Genomic DNA, 18,537 nt, shown 5'->3' on the forward strand with positions numbered 1-18,537 from the left:
CAATGAAACGTCAGTAGTTTGTAATCCTCTAAATAATGTTCTTACCGCTTTTCTGGGTTTATTTTCATCAAGAATTCCTAAACAGAAAATGGATTTGGAGCTGTGGCTTGAAATGCAAGTAGATACAGTCAGGATTCAATAATAGGGAAAAGGGGAACTACGACTTCTATATCTATATTCACTTCCAGGGTTACACATACATACAAAATCCTGGTATCTATGATGAGTTTAATTATAGACATGTACGACAAAGCCGTAAAAAGTAAGTCAGGTAATTGTCGTGTTATTCATGGGATGTTAACATTTGATGATTAGTTGCAATCGTTAATGTAACAATTAAGGGAAAATGAACGAGATAGAGAGAACAACAAGTATATAATATACCAACACATTCCAGTTGCAGTGGAAATTTATTGCCTTTAATCCGGCAGTTCGATCAACCTATAATAAACTTGTATATTATCCTGAATATGGATGCAATACTTGTCATTGGTCGTTTAACAAGCGACAATCATTAAATCAATCTCCATTCACTGTCATTGTTAAATAGTAAAATACACTGTTTTGGAGCATTCAAGGTGAACCATATATATTTATATATTTAATATTTAAACTTCAATGCCTTTTACAAAAATTGAATAGACGCACTCCTGAATATAATGTGGAATTTAATTTCTATAAAATAACTCACCTGTGTCGTCGAAAACCCGAACAGTATGGCCGAAGGACCAATGGAAGAAAGAAAAGAAGTTGTAAGTTTTCAACAATTAATAACTTTGATATTTTTTCCTTTTTACAGTGGCTTTACAATGAGTTAACAGTGGTAAGATAAAGAGGTTTAGGTCAATTATCCTTGAATGTAAAACAGTATTACACAACAGGGCCAATTTGATAAGTTGTTGTTTGTAGACCATTCTTACAAAACTTTATGATATCATAACCCAATGTGTATATTAGAGGTTCTGATAGTATTTCAGCTGATAAAACTCTGAGGACACCAGGAAACCACACTTTTGTCAAAACATGTAAATTTAAAAATGTTGAGTCACTAGGCCTCAAACAGCAACGTGTGACGTTGAATAACATTTAAATTTCAATATCATATGATAAAATATTTTAACAATATGATATAGATTGTTCAATATTCGGTATCCAGTAGGATTAGACAACTCTTATATTTTTACCATGGAAGTGAAAACAAACACAGGTAAAAATAATCCCTACTTTCACAATGCAGTAAAAAAAAAATGAAATTTAGAAAACAGAGATAGGTCTCGATACAATATGTATAACTCTTAAATTACTCCAGTCCAGAAAAGAATTATCAAAAGAAACTCCTCATTTACCAATGATTTTATCATGTTTATAGCTAACAAAGGCTTTCATGTACAGAACTAAATAAAGCAAACACTGTTTTCCTAAGGTTTTACCTAACTGCAAAATTATTATGGTGCCTATTATTGGTTCAAACGGACTTCTGTGTTAGCCTTCGTTAATGTTACATCTGTCCAATAAAGTACATAATTATTTGCGAACCAATATCAATAAAATACAGAACATAACATACAAAGACCAGCATACTTAATATTTTGCTAAACTTTCACTCTGATAAGCTTGTATACAATGAGAACTAGATAGCACATACTTATCTAGTTTGAATCAAAATATGGTTCAATGGACCAAGGGATGGCATGTCCTCCTGTGGAAGGCATGTCTTCCTGAAAACTGTCAAAAGTGTTAAGTAGCACTTGAAAACTGCGACTTAACTTACCGGTTTTTTAAACAATTAGATCCTCACTCTGCATGTAATAGTAGCCACTGGACGTTACACAGACATTCATAATTCTCGAATATCATATTCTCATATTATTTATAACAGTCATTTAAAACATTGTTGTGACGTCATTCTATTGTTTTACCTGTTCTTTATTTCAGTGATTGGACTATCATGTACCTGTAAGAAACCATTATGTTACCTTTAGCTGTCCAATATTTTTAAGAATATACCTCTCCTTTCTTAAAAATATTGGACAGCTAAAAGTAGCATAAATGATTCTTACAGGTAAATGATAGTTCAATCACTGAAATAGAAAAAGTATTAATGACCCTAATTGTTTTCATCATGTAAAGAAAAATACAACCAAAGAACAAATGACAATTAAAAAAGAAACATTGTATTAAAGTCAACTTCCATTACAATAATTTTGTCACTCATCAAAACAGTTTTATGAGGAAAAAATCACTTTCAAATTGATTTTTAACACTACCAATACTTATATCACATCCATTTTTCTCATGTTTTGGGGTTGCCTCTTTTTGCACATTTTCAATAAGTTGATTATGCACATTGTAAGGTTGTTTTTTTTTTTGCCCGTCTTGTTTTTGTTGCCTTTTTGAACTTTTGAAATAATGCTTCTTAAATTTGATAGATCATGCCGCAATACAAGGGCCGCCAACATCCTAAACCTAATCCTGTGTACAAAGTGTGAATCTAGTTTTGCCTTCATCTACTAGGGGACTATAATACATTTTAGAATTTTCAGTTTTCGACGTTGATTTACAAGTTGTTGTCTTTTTTAAGTTATTGTTTAAATATGAAAATAATGCAACTATAATACAACACATCGCTTATGAACGAAGATGAATATGGGAAGCAGAATAAAGGAAGACATTACCGCATTGTATCTGTCAAACAAACCAATCGTGTGTCCGATTCGCACTTTGTTCGCAGTGATCGTTTTATAAAAGTATTTTTTTCAAAAGAAAATAGACAAAATTATGTTTCGGTAACATTTTAAAACACAAGGGACGCAATACACAAATGAACGAAAAAAAGAGCGATACAACCTGACAGAGACAAAGCACATAGAAAGGGGGTATTCAGCTGTTAAGGTGGTACCGTTTGGGTAAACAATAATAGTTTCTTGAAAATTCTAACTAAAGAAGATAACTGATTGCATGTTGTTAGCTCTTCGTTTGTTCATATTAATTATGTATTTTAAAAATAAAATCGACTGCGGTGCACTCGATATGGACCTGTCTTCATATGCTATTCGGGTTTTTTTTCTCATTAACCCTGTAAAACATACAACCCGAGAAGAAACAGGAAACTAATAGGAGAGGACTACATTTTGAAATATAATATATATAAAACTTGCCATTATTAGCTGCTTTGACTGTATTCTCTTTGTAATCACCATTGAAATAATGGATCAGAATAGATACTGAATACACATTTAACTTTAATCCAACGTTTGAAACCACACAATAACTAATAACGGCATCTCTTTCTTCGTTTTAGAATATAATTTCATCACTTTATCCATTTTAAAACCAAAAAAACGCATGTAAAGGTATTCGCAGAAACTATGAGCGGAAACTATGAGTTGTCATTGCGAACGCAAAAATCATGATACGCATATCCTGTGTCTTATTATTCATATAGCAATACATGTATAAGTTTACCATTAGCTGTATTTTCTTTTTGTCTATTTGTTAAGTTGATCTACTGTTTAAAGGGGCCAACATGTAAGATATATTTTAATGTAATAGTTTATTCACAAAACAATTTACATACTAAATGAAAATTTTTGCTTGCTTTTTCTTTTGTTTTATCTTCTTGACGTGCTCAACAATGTTTTAAGTATTATACAAGCCACTTACAGTCCATTCTGTTCAATATTTTACAGAATGGACTGTTATCGGCTTATAACCATTACTTAATATAAGTATTCATTACTAACCTATTTAGTCATTGCCAACTACCTCCGAGGTTGATCGTCCTCATTCCAACCGACGTTGTTGCGTACTAAAACATACTGCATAACCAAATAAACTTTTTATACTGGGCTATTACAAAATAACGCCAGACGCGCATTTCGTCTACAAAAGACTAATCGGAGACACTCGAATGAAAAAAAAAATTTAAAAAAAATTTAAATAAAGAACGAAGTTCAAGAGCAAAGGACCATTTCGAAAAAGTTGCTAAATACATCTTAGGAAATCTATTCCAAGGGTAGAAAAACCTTAAAGTTGTATTTCTCAGATCGTTAAATGGGTCAAATTTAAAAAAAAAATGTGTCTTGGATGCAGAGTTGTCTCATTGACACTCATATAACATCAAATTATCTACATATTTCTTTGCTCTGGGCAACCTTGGAGGCAGTTGGCAGTTGCCAATGACTTAATAGGTTAGTAATGAATAATGATTATATATCCATATAATTTAGTTTTGAAAGTTATGCGTCTTCTTTTTGGCTGACAGTGTTTTAGACATAATGTTGTCATAAGACCGTGACGTCATCAACGTTTATTCATGATTGACCGGGCTTGAAATAGATTTTTTAATTAGATTACAAAGAGTGACTGTAATATTTTTACGCGGGTAATTCAGTGTGCACCACACTTTTTTTATGTTATTCTTCATAGACAGACAAAATATAGTTACTGACAGCACTATATTTTTAATAATGTCGGATATTCTTCTAAAAAAAAACATTTAAAAAAAATGCTCAGATCAAAAAGACTATTAATAAAACGTCAGTAAATGATTACATTTTTGTATGTTACACGTCTTCTGATTGGCTGACAGTGTTTTGTCTATCATATAGTTGACATAATTTTGTTATGTGACTGTGACGTTAATAACGTTTTTTCATGATTTATTCCGATTTACTTACCAAATTATCTTACCTAAAATATAAGTTAAACTAACATGAGGGATATTAAATTATAAGCTGTAAACCAAGTAAGTTGTTACAGCAAATATGCAATAGAGATATTGTTACGTTAAAAACAAAAATTAAAATGATTTACTCCGGTTTAAAATGCAATTCAGAATTAAATTAAAAGTAATGACTGTAATAATTTTTCTGTCTATTTGAAATGACATTAAAAATGTTGTGCACACTTTAAAATAACACGGTACGCGGATTATTCAGTGTACACTACATTTGTTTTTATTATCTCTTAATAGACAGAAAAAATGTTTCAGTGATTCTTTGAATACTGTGTTGTCTGAGTTTAAAAGAAAACGAAAGGGTTTCGAGATAATTTTGGAAACACAATACTTACCAGTACTGTGTTGTTCATTTTTATTTGTGTCTGCGTCTTATCTTTCCTTGCAAATATTTTTTTCTAGCTATATTCTGATATCCTTGGTCCCTATCATATGTTAAGATCTCTGTCGGTGGTTATCTTGTAGTGTGTAATGTTATATATGCACTATACACTGTGTCTGTTCGTTTATTCTGTTTTATCATTGAAGTCACGGTCCTGTAAACAAGAGTGCCCCCCCCCCCCCCCCCCCTTGTGAACCAGAGCAGAGTTTTCCCATTCTCTCCAGTTATCTTAAACATTGTTGTGAGTTTAATGTCGACCACAGTTTTGTGAAAATTTTGGCAGTGCACGTTTAGAGAAAAACTACCACTCAATGTGAATGTATTAGTACGTGGCCATTAAAATAAAAGTATAAATAAATGTTTTGACGTCTTTTAAAAAACTCATTAAATTGGCAATGTTTTTCTTATAGGACGGCGAGTGTTTGTTTTCACCAACATGCGGCAGGAACATTTGTATCGATGGCTCTACCGCTTCATGGATTAACAATGATTCTGGAGGTCGTTTCTTTATTGACAAGTCTTTATCTCCTGACGAAGAGATTTTTCTAACATTCAGTGGAAAAGGTCATGCTGAGGTTGGGATTATCTCCATAGATCCTATAACAATAACAGATGTCAGTCACGTGGGAAATATAAAAGAACTTACTGTTATACAGACGGCTAGAATCTACAAGCAAATAGGGACAACCAAAATAAAAAGATCCAAAGAAGGGGATAGAATAATTACAGAAGCTGAGAACAGAAACTCAAAGTCAAAAGTTGATAAAGAACAGAGCATCTGGATTACAGTCAATATTTTATTTGGGGACCTCAAAGTCACAATAGGTACGATTATACATTTGTACATGCATTATTTAGTATAGGAAAGACATAAGGGTTATACTGCAATGAGACAACAACACAACAAAACGACATGCTAAAGTCAAAATAAGTTCTTCGACAACAAAAAATATGTCAATACATTTTGTCAATCTCTTAAATTGACCCAAGTCTAGGAAAGTTGCAATATGATTATAATATAGATCCTGTGCTTTGCTTTCAAGAATCTGAAACTCCATCGTCGGTAGCCAATGGTTACGATTCAGCCCCTCCTCTCCGGGGGACTGGATCACAACCCTTGCCTAGCGAATCTTCAAAATGTTTCATAAAACAGAAAAAAGAAATAGGAACAGAGAATTGTCAGATCCATGTAAGGAAAGCATGAATCTGTATTCTAATCAGTCTGGACAAATTGTGAATAAATTTCAAAGCTTTTCATTACACAATAATGAATTGTAAATTTTAATACTAGTATCATTACAACCAAATTACGTTGTGAGTGCCATATATATAAGGCCGGTATGGATGGAGGTCCTTTATTTTTGTATTCTTTGATATTTCGCTCATTATGTTTTATCTTAAAACTAATGGTTATTCTGTAATTACTTGAAATTGTTCTTTTCTGTTAAAATATAAAATATTCTTTAATATTTGTAGTTATTCTTCATATTTTAGCACCCTTCAATTCTCTATTCTTTATTTTATTTTGCTAATTATTCTCTATTCCTTATTTATTTTCGTCTTCGCTAGCCAAGGGTTACGATCCACTCCGATTCTCTTCATTTGTTGCACAATAAACACGTAGCAATTGTTTACAAACACTTTCTACATTTACACTTGATCATGTTAGAGGCGCATTTTGATTGAATGCAGCGAGTTTCGACTGCTTAGAGAACGGGAGTGGATCGTAACCCTTGGCTAGCGAAGATGATTTATTTGCCCATTATTAACTATTCTGTAAACCTCATCCACACCCAAATATATACTGCAATCACATTTTCTGTCTGTCGGTCAATCAATTCCGTTACATACCTAAACAGCTGTAGTATTTTAATAAGGGTTAATAATGAGATTTTCACATGAAACTTTATTAGGTTGGCTTGTACCGTGTAAGCGATTTTGAAGTCTGCTGGGTAATATAAATATCTGTTTGACGATAGTATTACCCGCTGAACATTTAAGTGTTTTGTTTAATAATTTCATGTTTTATTCGGGTCTTTATTTTGTTCAGTTGAACTGTCATTATATATATACATAGACAGTGACTTCCTGTTAGTCGATACTCTCAGTACATCACATAATAATACCCAATGACCATTACGATGTGTAACAACGAGGCGGTTATTGTTTTACATAACATCGCGTGTAACAGTGGTTCTTGAATGATAAAAACAGCAATAACAATAAACGTATATCCCCACACAAAATAAATACCATAACAAACATCTTAACAAAAGTAACAGAGAAGAGTTTTATAAAAAGTACGAAAGGAGCAAATGGAGTAAAATCTTCACAACCGGATATTTCGTTCTAAATCATCGTAACTAGTAAATTGAAATAATTGTGTGAATTTTGTGAACAAAAATCGCACTACATGGGCACTGTATATAAGGGCAGTGTTTAAAAAAACGGCAACGAGTCAGCTGTTGCAGACGTATGATTTTTGTTTCTTCTTTTTATAAATATACATTCTGCTGTTGTCTGTTATATGGTCGGGTTGTTGTCTCTTTGACACATTCCCCATTTCCATTCTCAATTTTAAGTATGTATCATGAAATCTGGTATTATAAATTAAACGTCTAGTCTAGGAAACTGTGTTCGGTCCTTGCTAGTTTATGTGTAAGACATGTGTGTACTTATACCTATAATGGTTTACTTTTACAAGCTGGGACTTGTATGGAGAGTTGTCTCATTGGCACTCATACCACATATTCTTATATCCATGATTATACTTGTTTTAAATTTAAATAAATCGTGATAATATTTCTATTTTTTCAGGTTCTAAAGGCTTTAACTTCTCGCCCAATAAAGGTGAAAATATTTCAACGGAAGATGAATGTGCAACTTTGGAATACCCATATTTATGTGCAGTTTGTTTTGTTAAGAACCCAATAAAACGTGGGGAGACTTTATCTTTTCAAGCCGACAATATTAATAAACCATCGAAAAATTGTAGCTTTAAATTAGCAATATCGAAATCCAACCCAGAGGAATTTATGTCAAGCGCAGATAAATATTGTGATATTACGTCACTGCCTGTTATCCATTTCGAAAAAATTCCAACAAAATGTAAAAATGAAATTCGGATAGAACTGACAACTGAAGGGACTGTTAAAATCAATCACGAAAATGGTACAATTAATAAAGAGTTATACACTGAACAAATTTATTGTGTTTTCGAGTTAGGCAGAATCCAACTACGGTGTGGACTTAAAGAAAGACAAAGTAATGCAGATAATGTTATTTCAATAGTTGAAGAAGGTACCCAACAACAAACCTCGATCGACCAATCATATGTACCTGACTCTGTTTACTTGAATAGTAAACGAGAACTAGACGAATCGCAATCAGAAAACTCTAAACCATTACACGAAATAATACGAGAACATTTCCAAATGCTTGTGTCAATGTTAGAAATTAATCCAGTCTTAGACTGTCTCTACCAAGTTGGTAACATAACCAAGGATGACTTTCAAAGGTTAAGACAATTGTCTAAAAGGGACACGGCAGAAGCAAACCGTGAACTGCTTTTTACCATATCACGTAGACAAAATCTTGATACAGAATTTCTTAAAGACATTTTAATCAAATCAAAACAGGATAGAGTTTTGGCTGTAATGTTTCCACAACAATCTAACAGAAAGCGTAAGTGACCTTACTTATACATGTTTAGAAAAAAGATGCTCTCTGCTGTATGATTACTCAAATGAATTGTAGCTTTAGGTTATCAGTCATTAAGTATTTCATGACGTATCCGTATGCTGCTTACTAGAACTGGTTTAGCTACGAAACCATTTATTCATGAAATGATACTTTTTTCAGGGTTTAGCACTTTGTCGAAGCTGCTGCAGTTGGCTAGTCCCAATGGTTGTATTTGCGTGGGAATCGGTTCGTCAGTACTGGCATGATTTATCACAAAAGTCTTGTAGTCTCCGATATGAATAAAGGAATCGAACACACAACTTAGGTTCTAACTTTACCGATTAGTTATTAAGATAATCCGAAAAATCGTTTTTGTCTCGCCTACAACGAAAGTCGCAGAATGCGTGACATATGTATTACAATACGGCGGCGGCAGCGTAATCAATTTGTATAATGCTTTATATTCTAGAACGTAGGAGGCCTGGATGCTACGTATATTTGATACACACACCTTACGAAGTTTCCGTAAAGCATACGTACATTGTCCTTCAGCTTGTTTTTATGATTTAGTAACAGCTTGAAAATAATCATTTGTTTACGCCTAAGGGGCATTGGGTTTTACGGTCATTGTGTTTGTTTATTTGTCCCTTTTTATCCGTCCGACGTCTTTTCCACTTCAGGTTTAAAGTTTTGGTCAATGTGGTTTTTAATGAATTTGAAACTTAGTTCACATGTTCCCTGTGATATGATCTTTTTATTCTTAATGCTAAATTAGAGTTTTGGACAAAATTTCACGGTCTATGAACAAAAATGATAGTGTGAGTAGGTCGTCCGTGTACAATTGACTAATTCGTGTTTAAAAATGAATACTCTCTTACTATGAGTAATAAGGTAACTGTATTTAGTAAATTGGTTCCTAGCAGGGTTCACCTGACCTCGACCTAATTTTATGGATCAGTGATCAAGGTTAAAGTACCGTGATTAAGTCTGTGTCTCAGATACTATAAGCAGTAGATCAACTATATAGGTCAATGATTGTTTTTTTGGTTTTATAAGTTTAAGTAGTAAAACCTTGGTATCATGAATTTAATTATATTAAGTAAAGCAGATGACTCGTTCAACGTGTAAACACTTGTTTGTTTTGTTTGATCGTCCTTGTTGAAGGTAAATCCATAAAAGCACATAAGACGCACTCGATTTATAAAGCTGTTTTTTATTTCATTATGAACAGTAAAAAGTGGTGTCTAAAACTTTTATAATACTATATTCTGCTATGAAAAGACTTAATTTTAGTATTAATTCAACGAGAAGAGAAGGAATTAAACTTCATAGTTTTTGTAAACCATAAATACAAGTACAATTCAATAGCATGAACTGTACAGTCTATGGAAGCAAACATTCAGTACATTTGCAATATGTTAAGTCTGATACATAGAGAATAATACGTGGCAAAATCCGTATCATATGTCGTATCATCCCGAGACATCAATATCAGCCCGAGGGATGATATTGGTCGAGGGTGATACGGCATGTGATACGGATTTTGTCATGTAGTATACGCTTTATCATATATTTCAACAGAAGAGTATTATATTATATGAACTGTTTTCTTATCCATAGCACTGGGTTACCTCCAGTTCTACTTTTGTCTTGTTTCAAAGGCATTAAAAGAACTGCTCAATTACTTATCCGAAGCACTGGGTTACCTTACAATTTGCTTGCTGTTGTTTTAAAAATATTTTGTTTATTATTGTATTTATTTGTGTGTTTTGTATTTTTTATAGTTGCATTTAGTGTGCCAAAAAATATGATAACTTGACGTTCGTGACGTCATATACCAAACAATGACGTCATTCAAAAAATTGACCTATTTTGAGGAAAATTTTTCTTAAGCAAAAAAAAATACAAAACTGATGATAAAACGGTTTAACCAATATCTTTAAAACAAGTTCTCAAACTTGAACTGTTTACAAGTCTGGGATGTATGATAACATAGAAACGGTAGGAAAGATGTAGTAAAAAGTGACATTCAGCAATAGCCTATTTTTTCTTAAGTCATTTTCTAAGAAATTGCACATTGTGTAAATATTTTTCTTTATTTATTATCACTCAGCATTTACGATAATAAGTTTTTAAATCATGTTAGTACAAAAGGCGTTCTGAATAGATGGTGTTGTCGGGGACTAACAGTTCATCAGCAGTGGTATTAATAATATATCAGTGTATATCTTTTTATATTTTATAACATCAAATCAAATTAGCATTCAATAAAAACTTGATATAACTTTAATTTTAAAACGTTATAATTCAATATTGGATGTAACACGTCATCTGATTGTCTATCAGCTCAGAGACATATTTTTGTCATATGATCGTGACGTCACCAACGGTTTTCTTTCATGATTTACTCTCAAAAAAATAGAATTTAAAATTAAATCATAAGGATTGAATGTAATCTTTTTTTTGTCCTGTCTAATCGAAAAAAATCTTTCAAAATGTGGTGCACACTTAGAAATAAACTGATTCGCGAGTTATCCACATTTTGTATATCATTTCGTCATATAGAGAAACAAATATAATAGTCATGCCTTAAATACACGTAGAACATTCCAGCAGCACCTGCATACGGGGTATATATCTCCCAAAAGATACGATATTCCTGTGCTTGCATTTCCTATCATGATTTCCTTGATAGAGGGTTGCTGCTTACAAGGAAGCTATCAAATCAAGAGTTCCAAATGGTGAAGTTGAAATCATCCATTCGTAAATTTTACGGACGCCATCACGAGTTGGTTGACCGTTGTGGAATAACCGTTTCACAAATGATATTGGATATGTTCCTTACGTCGTAACTACAATCCCCTTCCCTTTCATGAATGTGACCTACCGAATTAGACTACTTACCGTATTTGTTATTACATAAACAACACGACGGGTGCCACATGTGGAGCAGAATCTGCTTACCCTTTCTGGAGCACCTGAGATCACCCCTAGTTTTTGGTGGGGTTCATGTTGTTTATTTTTTAGTTTTCTATGTTGTGTCATGTGTACTATTGTTTGTCTGTTTGTCTTTTTCATTTTTAGACTTGGCGTTGTCAGTTTATTTTAGATTTATGAGTTTGACTGTCCCTTTGGTATCTTTCGTCCCTCTTCTATTGACAAAGTTAAGATCAACTATTTTGTGAATACATTTTATTAAATTTTCTTATATCTGTTGATAGATAATCATATAACTCTTGTAAAGATATGTTTATGTGTTACCTTTAAATTGGTTTGAGTTTTTCATTTTTCCATTCTGTTTTGAATTTCCATAGCAGTTCGGCTATTTTTAATAAAAAAAAAATATTTTTTCCACAGGAAACCTACATTTAACTTATGCACCATTCTCTTATTCATCATGTACACGGTACTACATTCACCTAAATGCATCTTTAATATAAAAAAAAAAAAAAAAAGAAGATGTGGAATGTTTGCCAATGAGACAATTGTCCACAAGAGACCGAAATGACACAGACATTAACAACTATAGTCAACTTACGGCCTTCATCAATGAGCAAAGCCCATACCGCATAGTCAGCTATAAAAGGCCCCGATAAGACAATGTAAAACAATTCAAACGAGAAAACTAACGGCCTTATTTATATAAAAAACGAATATATCAACGAAAAACAAATATGTAACACAAACAGACAACCACTGAATTACAGGCTCCTGACTTGGGACAGGCACATACAAAAATAATGTGGCGGGGTTAAACATGTGAGCGGGATCCCAACCCTCCCCCTAACCTTGGACAGTGGTATAACAGTTTAGATATTTTTGTTCCCCGATGCAACACCTCATATTTGTGGGGTTTAGTTTTACCTGAAACGTTTTCATTATTATAAATAATTCTCGTTTTATTGTAGAACAAATCTCAAAAAGATTCATGAAAGGCCCATCTGTCAAAACAAAATATATTTTGAAGAATTCAAAAATGGACAATTTCAAAGGTAAGAATGTTGCTACATTTATAAATTAGGACCCTTTTAAGCCGACTATACGGAATCCGGTTTTATCATTGTTGCAGGTCTTACTGTTGCCTAGCAATTATTATATCCACTTCATTGGAATGTCTGTATATTTAATCGTGTCATTGGCAACCATACCACATCTCTCTTAGTTTTTCTTTATATTCCTCTATTGGAATAATAATATTTAAACATTAGAGCTTTGCGGGCTCTACGTAGCCTCTGTTCTTTCATCTTAGGTTTTTTTATTAAATCTTTTATCTAAACATTGTTAAATATAAGGTATGGTGTGATATTTAAAAAATGCATAATGTCTCCTAAATAGTGTTGCTCACACATTATTGTTAAACAACTGTCTTTTATTTCACCATATAACATCTGATAAATGAAACACTATGATATACCTTGATTTTCGTTGAAAATTGGATTTTTGTTTTCATCTGATTATTTTTTATAGGTTTGAATAATTTACTTATTAGATGTAATGGTTATTTTGTTAACTGTGACGTCGACCGAAGACTCCATACCAATATGATAAGTTCAGGTTGGTATTGACTCTAAAATGAATTATAAGCATTCCATTCATGGACATTTTGAATACGTATATGGAATATGGAAAGAAAGAACGGTACTCTTATTTTAATGAATAAACTATCAAAATGCAAATTAAAAAAGTTAACGAACCCCAAGAGAAATTCAAAACAGGAAGTCATTTTTAAGGTGACATAATCTAAAGTACAAACACAACTTACGTATCGTAAACATATCTCATATTCCTGACAGGAATTTCCTTATGTAGAAAATGGCGAATGAATCTTGTTGAATAGCTGGTAAAACCTCTCACTTGAACAACAGTCGCAAATAATTCCATAATATAAGCAACAATGTGATAGCAAATCAAACAGACAAAATAGCTAAATACATTAAAATTGGGGTGCAGCAGTCAACATTGTATAATATAATGTAAATATCTATAAAACAAATAACTGCTTCAATAAAGAAATGAAAAATGACATAAGTCAAAGTACATTAGCAAACATGGCTTGATGTTTAAGTACCGATCAAGGTCAAAACTATATAACCAAATATAGACAAACGGTCATTGCTAAAATAATTTAAGTCTTGTTCATTTCGGGAGTTGCTTTTTGAAGATGAAGAATAAGTAAACCTATTGTTAAGAAAGGTCACTACGCTTAATTCAATTGTGTCGTTAACATTTTCATTTGTCAGTAATTCATTTATGAATTTAGTTGCAGATATTTCTTCAGATATTGAATTTAGTTGGAACCAAATATCAGATTTTTCAAAACTTTTGTTCACATCCCATCATGTTGAAAGAAAAACGATACCATCTACGTTTTGGATAAACATGTTTTTACCTGTGGTAGAAAACAAAGACTGCAGCTTATGTCTATTGCTACTGACCATCATGACTGAAATGACAACTGATCAATGGGAGAACTGTCATCAGTATCTGTTAAAAGGTTTATCCTTGTCAATGACCAACCAAGACAAAGAGACATCAAAAGTAATAGCCTGGTTCGTAACAAAGATGTTATTTCTAAGTCTCGATAAATCTATCCGGGAAAAAATAACTGATATCTGGCCTGCGTTTTCCTGCAATTGTCACAGATCTAGAGAACAACAAATATTTTGTTCCGACAAAATTCAAATTAATATTGAGATGAAAACCTTTAGATCGGATCTACCAGACACTTTTTGGAAAATTGACATTCATTATATCATTGAAAATGTCCAAAATGAAGAACGCAGTGAAATACACAAACATGTACAAAATTCAAGCGGAAAAATTCACTCTCCAAATAAAACATCTATATCAGGTGTGGATGCAAAACACCTTTTTATTCAACACACAAATTTGACGTTGATTTGCAAATCGTCATTTAAGTCAACTGGATTTTTAAACGAGAAACCAAAGGTCATTGAACAATCGTGTTTTCAACTATACTGTAAGAGGAAAGGATTTATACCTATAGGAGAAAATCACTTTCCAAGCACGTTAAATGGGTTACAAACAGATGTCTTGGAGGGAACTCCTCACTTTTTATCAAATCTGAAGGTTGGTAATCAGGTCGGAACAGATGAATACAAAAGGGGCACCCTTGGTGGTTTCGTTCAGGTGCGAGGAGATAAAGCATTTTTGACATGCCTTCACGTATTCTTGAGCGCAGATGAACTTGCATCGGACAATCTTTCACTTGATGACGAAAAAACCGTATCAGTTAAACTATATAGTAAGAACAAAACCTCACTTATATGCGGGAAAATTAGAGAAATAGCATTCGAAGTTGATAACGAAAAGGAAACAAGCATTGACGCAGCTTTGGTTGAAATACAAACAGACAGTATTAAAAGCACAGATTATGTTGATATAGAGGGACGACAGTTATCCTTTAGAGATATAGGTAAGTAATTTTCAGTAATCGTAAAACTTAGGTTGCTGACATAAGCTGATGAAGCAAAACAAGAAAATGCGCATTCCTCTCCAAAAAATACGAAGTTAAAAAAAGAGCATGTTGCCAAGAGGACATACAAAATCATAAGAAGAAAATAAACTGACAATGCCATGGCTAAAACAGAAACAAAAGACCAACAAAGAAACAGAGAAACAACGGTACACAAAACACAACATACAAAACAAAATACCAAAGCAACACGAACACTACCAGTAACTAGGGGTGATCTCAAGTGCCCTGGAAGATTGATCCACATGTGGCAACCGTCGTTTTGCGTATGTTAGTAAAAATCCGGTGATTAACACATTTCTCAGAGAAGCAGTATCATCGTGGCAAGCCGAAATATTATATATTAGTGGGGTACTAGAACAGGTACAATTAGGAGGTTAGGACTTGAAGTCCTCAATATTGAGATCCTGCAACACGTTTGTTTAATTGAAATTTTAAGTTTCAATTGATTTAAAATAGTTTAGGTAAAAGAAATATGTTTGTTGTATCAAAAACCATTTTCATATTTGTTAACATCTGACAATCTTATCATGACTTAGTAATTATTACGATTAAGAAAGAGGACGTCTAATTCTATTAACTAAAAGTTTTCAAATGTTGGAAATACGAATTTACAGAAAGGCTAAAATCACCCATACAAATTTTAAAAAGGAACCAAAAGAAGCATAAACAAACAGTAGTCATACAAAAAGAACCCCGTATTTATAGTAAAGTGAAAATAAAACCAAACAATGCAGTTATTGCGCAAATCATTGCTGTTTTATGTTTTTACAGACAGCCTTTTGAAATACTCTACAAAGTTGCCATGTTCCTAATTAAACATATATAATATATTTACATATCCTATTTTACAGCAATGAAGTCTGAGTATCTTAATTATAACTGTGTGGACTACAAACCTCTATGCTTTTCCACACCAAAACCAATATTACATACTTTCTGCGTAGGAGCGATTTCAGGATGTCAGGACAGCGGCGCAAGTAGCGCTAGCAGAACACAGGTTCATGAAAATAAAGATAAAAATATTGATTTGGAATCAATCGAGGTTACATATAGTAAGGCCATTCTCGACGAAATCAAAACTAATGTAAAAGTTGTTATCCAGTCTCTTCGACTTATTCCTGAAGTAGTACCTCCAGACGACACTGCAATCAAAATGAAAATTGAACAGAACTGTGATCCTAATATCTCATCTGAAATTAAATCAATCGTTTTTGACGTGATAAAAAGTCTTTATTCAACATTTCAATGTGCCGGTGGTGTTGATATAGACAGCTTTATTCATGAAGTTATATTCTGTAATACACAGAGTAGATTTATAGAAATAACAAATGATGTCCATATGCAGGAAGCATTCCTGAGGAGGACCGGTCAAAATATGGCTATAAGAAGAACATCGCGCAGAGTTTACAATCAGCTTTATATATCAAATATACCGTTCAAACCCGGTGATTCGGGCACGTGTATATATGTACTTAGTCCAGTTCAAGGTTGTATTGGAATGGCAATCGCTGACCATCCACAAGGAGGTTGCATTGCAACTCCTATTAAGGACATTCTTAAACATTTCAAAATAAGAATCAAGTAAAATATCAAACCATTGTAAAAAAAACTTTATTTGATGTTTAATGAATGAAACAAGATTATGCATATATTGTGCACCTAACTTCTGTAATTTAAATAAACACTTAAATGTAATTTTCAATAGGCCAACAACGTCGTTCTCATTACATGTATAAATACTAAAATAATAGATATAATATGTTTTATTTTCACGACATGCCAAAAATAAATCTCGTGAGCCAATTTTTTTTTTAGTTGTAGTTGTATGTTCTATTCCAACATATAAGTGGTCATCTCAGTACAAGCATCTGTGACTTGTAAATTTGCCCCACCTAGCAGCATTATACGAAACTTCATCTGCAAAACGTACATATATTTTCCGACTCATTCGGTATGTAAGAGCTACACAGTTTTTAGAAAACGTCACTTTGCTATATCAAAGGACGTCTCGTTCTTTTTCTTAAACATTTCTTTTTTCATGAAAAAAATATTCCGCATCAACTTTACAATTAATACAAGATTGTCTTGAACTATAGATTTAGGTTCTGATGTTCTTAATAATCTTGATAATTGCTTATTACAATGTTCCTTTTATTCGAGTTTGTATATTACAGTTAATATAAAAAAGAAGATGAAGTATGATTGCTAATGAGACAACTGTCCACAAGAGACTAAAATGACGCAGACATTAACAGCTATAGGTCACCGTACGGCCTTCAACAATGAGCAAAAGTCAGCTATAAAAGGCGTCAATTTTGAGTAATCCTTAAGTCAGGATATATTGACAATGTGTTGCGTTTCTTGGTAAGGAAAATATATGTATGATTGGGCAGCAAATTAATTGGAACAAATGGATGTGGAAGTAATTAATGAAAGGTAACCGTACGGACTTCAGAATGAGCAACCTCCTTATCGTATAGTCACCTATGGCAATAACAGTCCCTATAACGACAAAATGTGGAACAATACAAATGATAAAAACAACAGACAATATGAGTAATGTTAAAACAAAAACCAAGAATAAGTAAGGAAGACATGTACACAAACGACCACTAACAATCTGACTTGGAAATTAAACATTGGAAATATGGCACGGCTAAGCATATTTGGGAGCTGTCAGTCTGAAATTGTTTGTCACAAAATAAGAATAAACTGTAAAAATTAGATTAAAGAATACTATCTTGTATTTCGACCAAGTGGTTGTTAACTCATCATAGATACTAGGATTGAAATGTTGTATTTACACCCGACGCGCGTTACGTCTACAAAAAAAACTTTAAAAGATGTAGAAATGTTAAAAGTTTTATTGTTTATTTGACCATGATATTATTCTTGCTCATTTTAATTTTCTGACGAGGTGAACAGAAAGTAAAATATTTCTTGAAAAGTTTGCTATATATGCTTACCAAATTTCTTACTAAATTTAAATCTTAAATAATGCATTAAAATTATGTGTTTAACACATCAGATAAGGAAAGCAAACCTCAAGAAAATTATGACCAAATAAACAATAACACTTCAGACATTTCTACATCTAATGGTATTTATATTATAAGAATCAATCATAAAATAACTTGGTAAGATTTTTTTGAAAAATATTTATTTTGGTTGAAATGATAGTACATTTTCTGATGGGGGACTCACTTTTGTCATATCACTGTATAGTCCACCGGCAGA

The 18,537-nt window shown here is 32.6% G+C and overlaps 1 protein-coding gene across 1 annotated transcript; it reads left to right on the forward strand.

The window, feature by feature from the left end:
- The first annotated feature begins 695 nt into the window (after positions 1-695).
- On the forward strand, positions 696-17,103 carry LOC139495847 (uncharacterized). The gene is made up of 7 exons (XM_071284253.1): positions 696-752; positions 5,531-5,945; positions 7,938-8,804; positions 12,710-12,793; positions 13,269-13,355; positions 14,062-15,237; positions 16,152-17,103. The coding sequence occupies exons 1-7, from the start codon at positions 717-719 to the stop codon at positions 16,883-16,885; spliced, it is 3,399 nt and encodes a 1,132-aa protein (XP_071140354.1). The 5' UTR covers positions 696-716; the 3' UTR covers positions 16,886-17,103.
- Positions 17,104-18,537: the final 1,434 nt, after the last annotated feature.

This window comes from Mytilus edulis, chromosome 11 (genome assembly GCF_963676685.1).
Source record: "Mytilus edulis chromosome 11, xbMytEdul2.2, whole genome shotgun sequence".
Classification (NCBI taxonomy): Eukaryota; Metazoa; Mollusca; class Bivalvia; order Mytilida; family Mytilidae; genus Mytilus; species Mytilus edulis.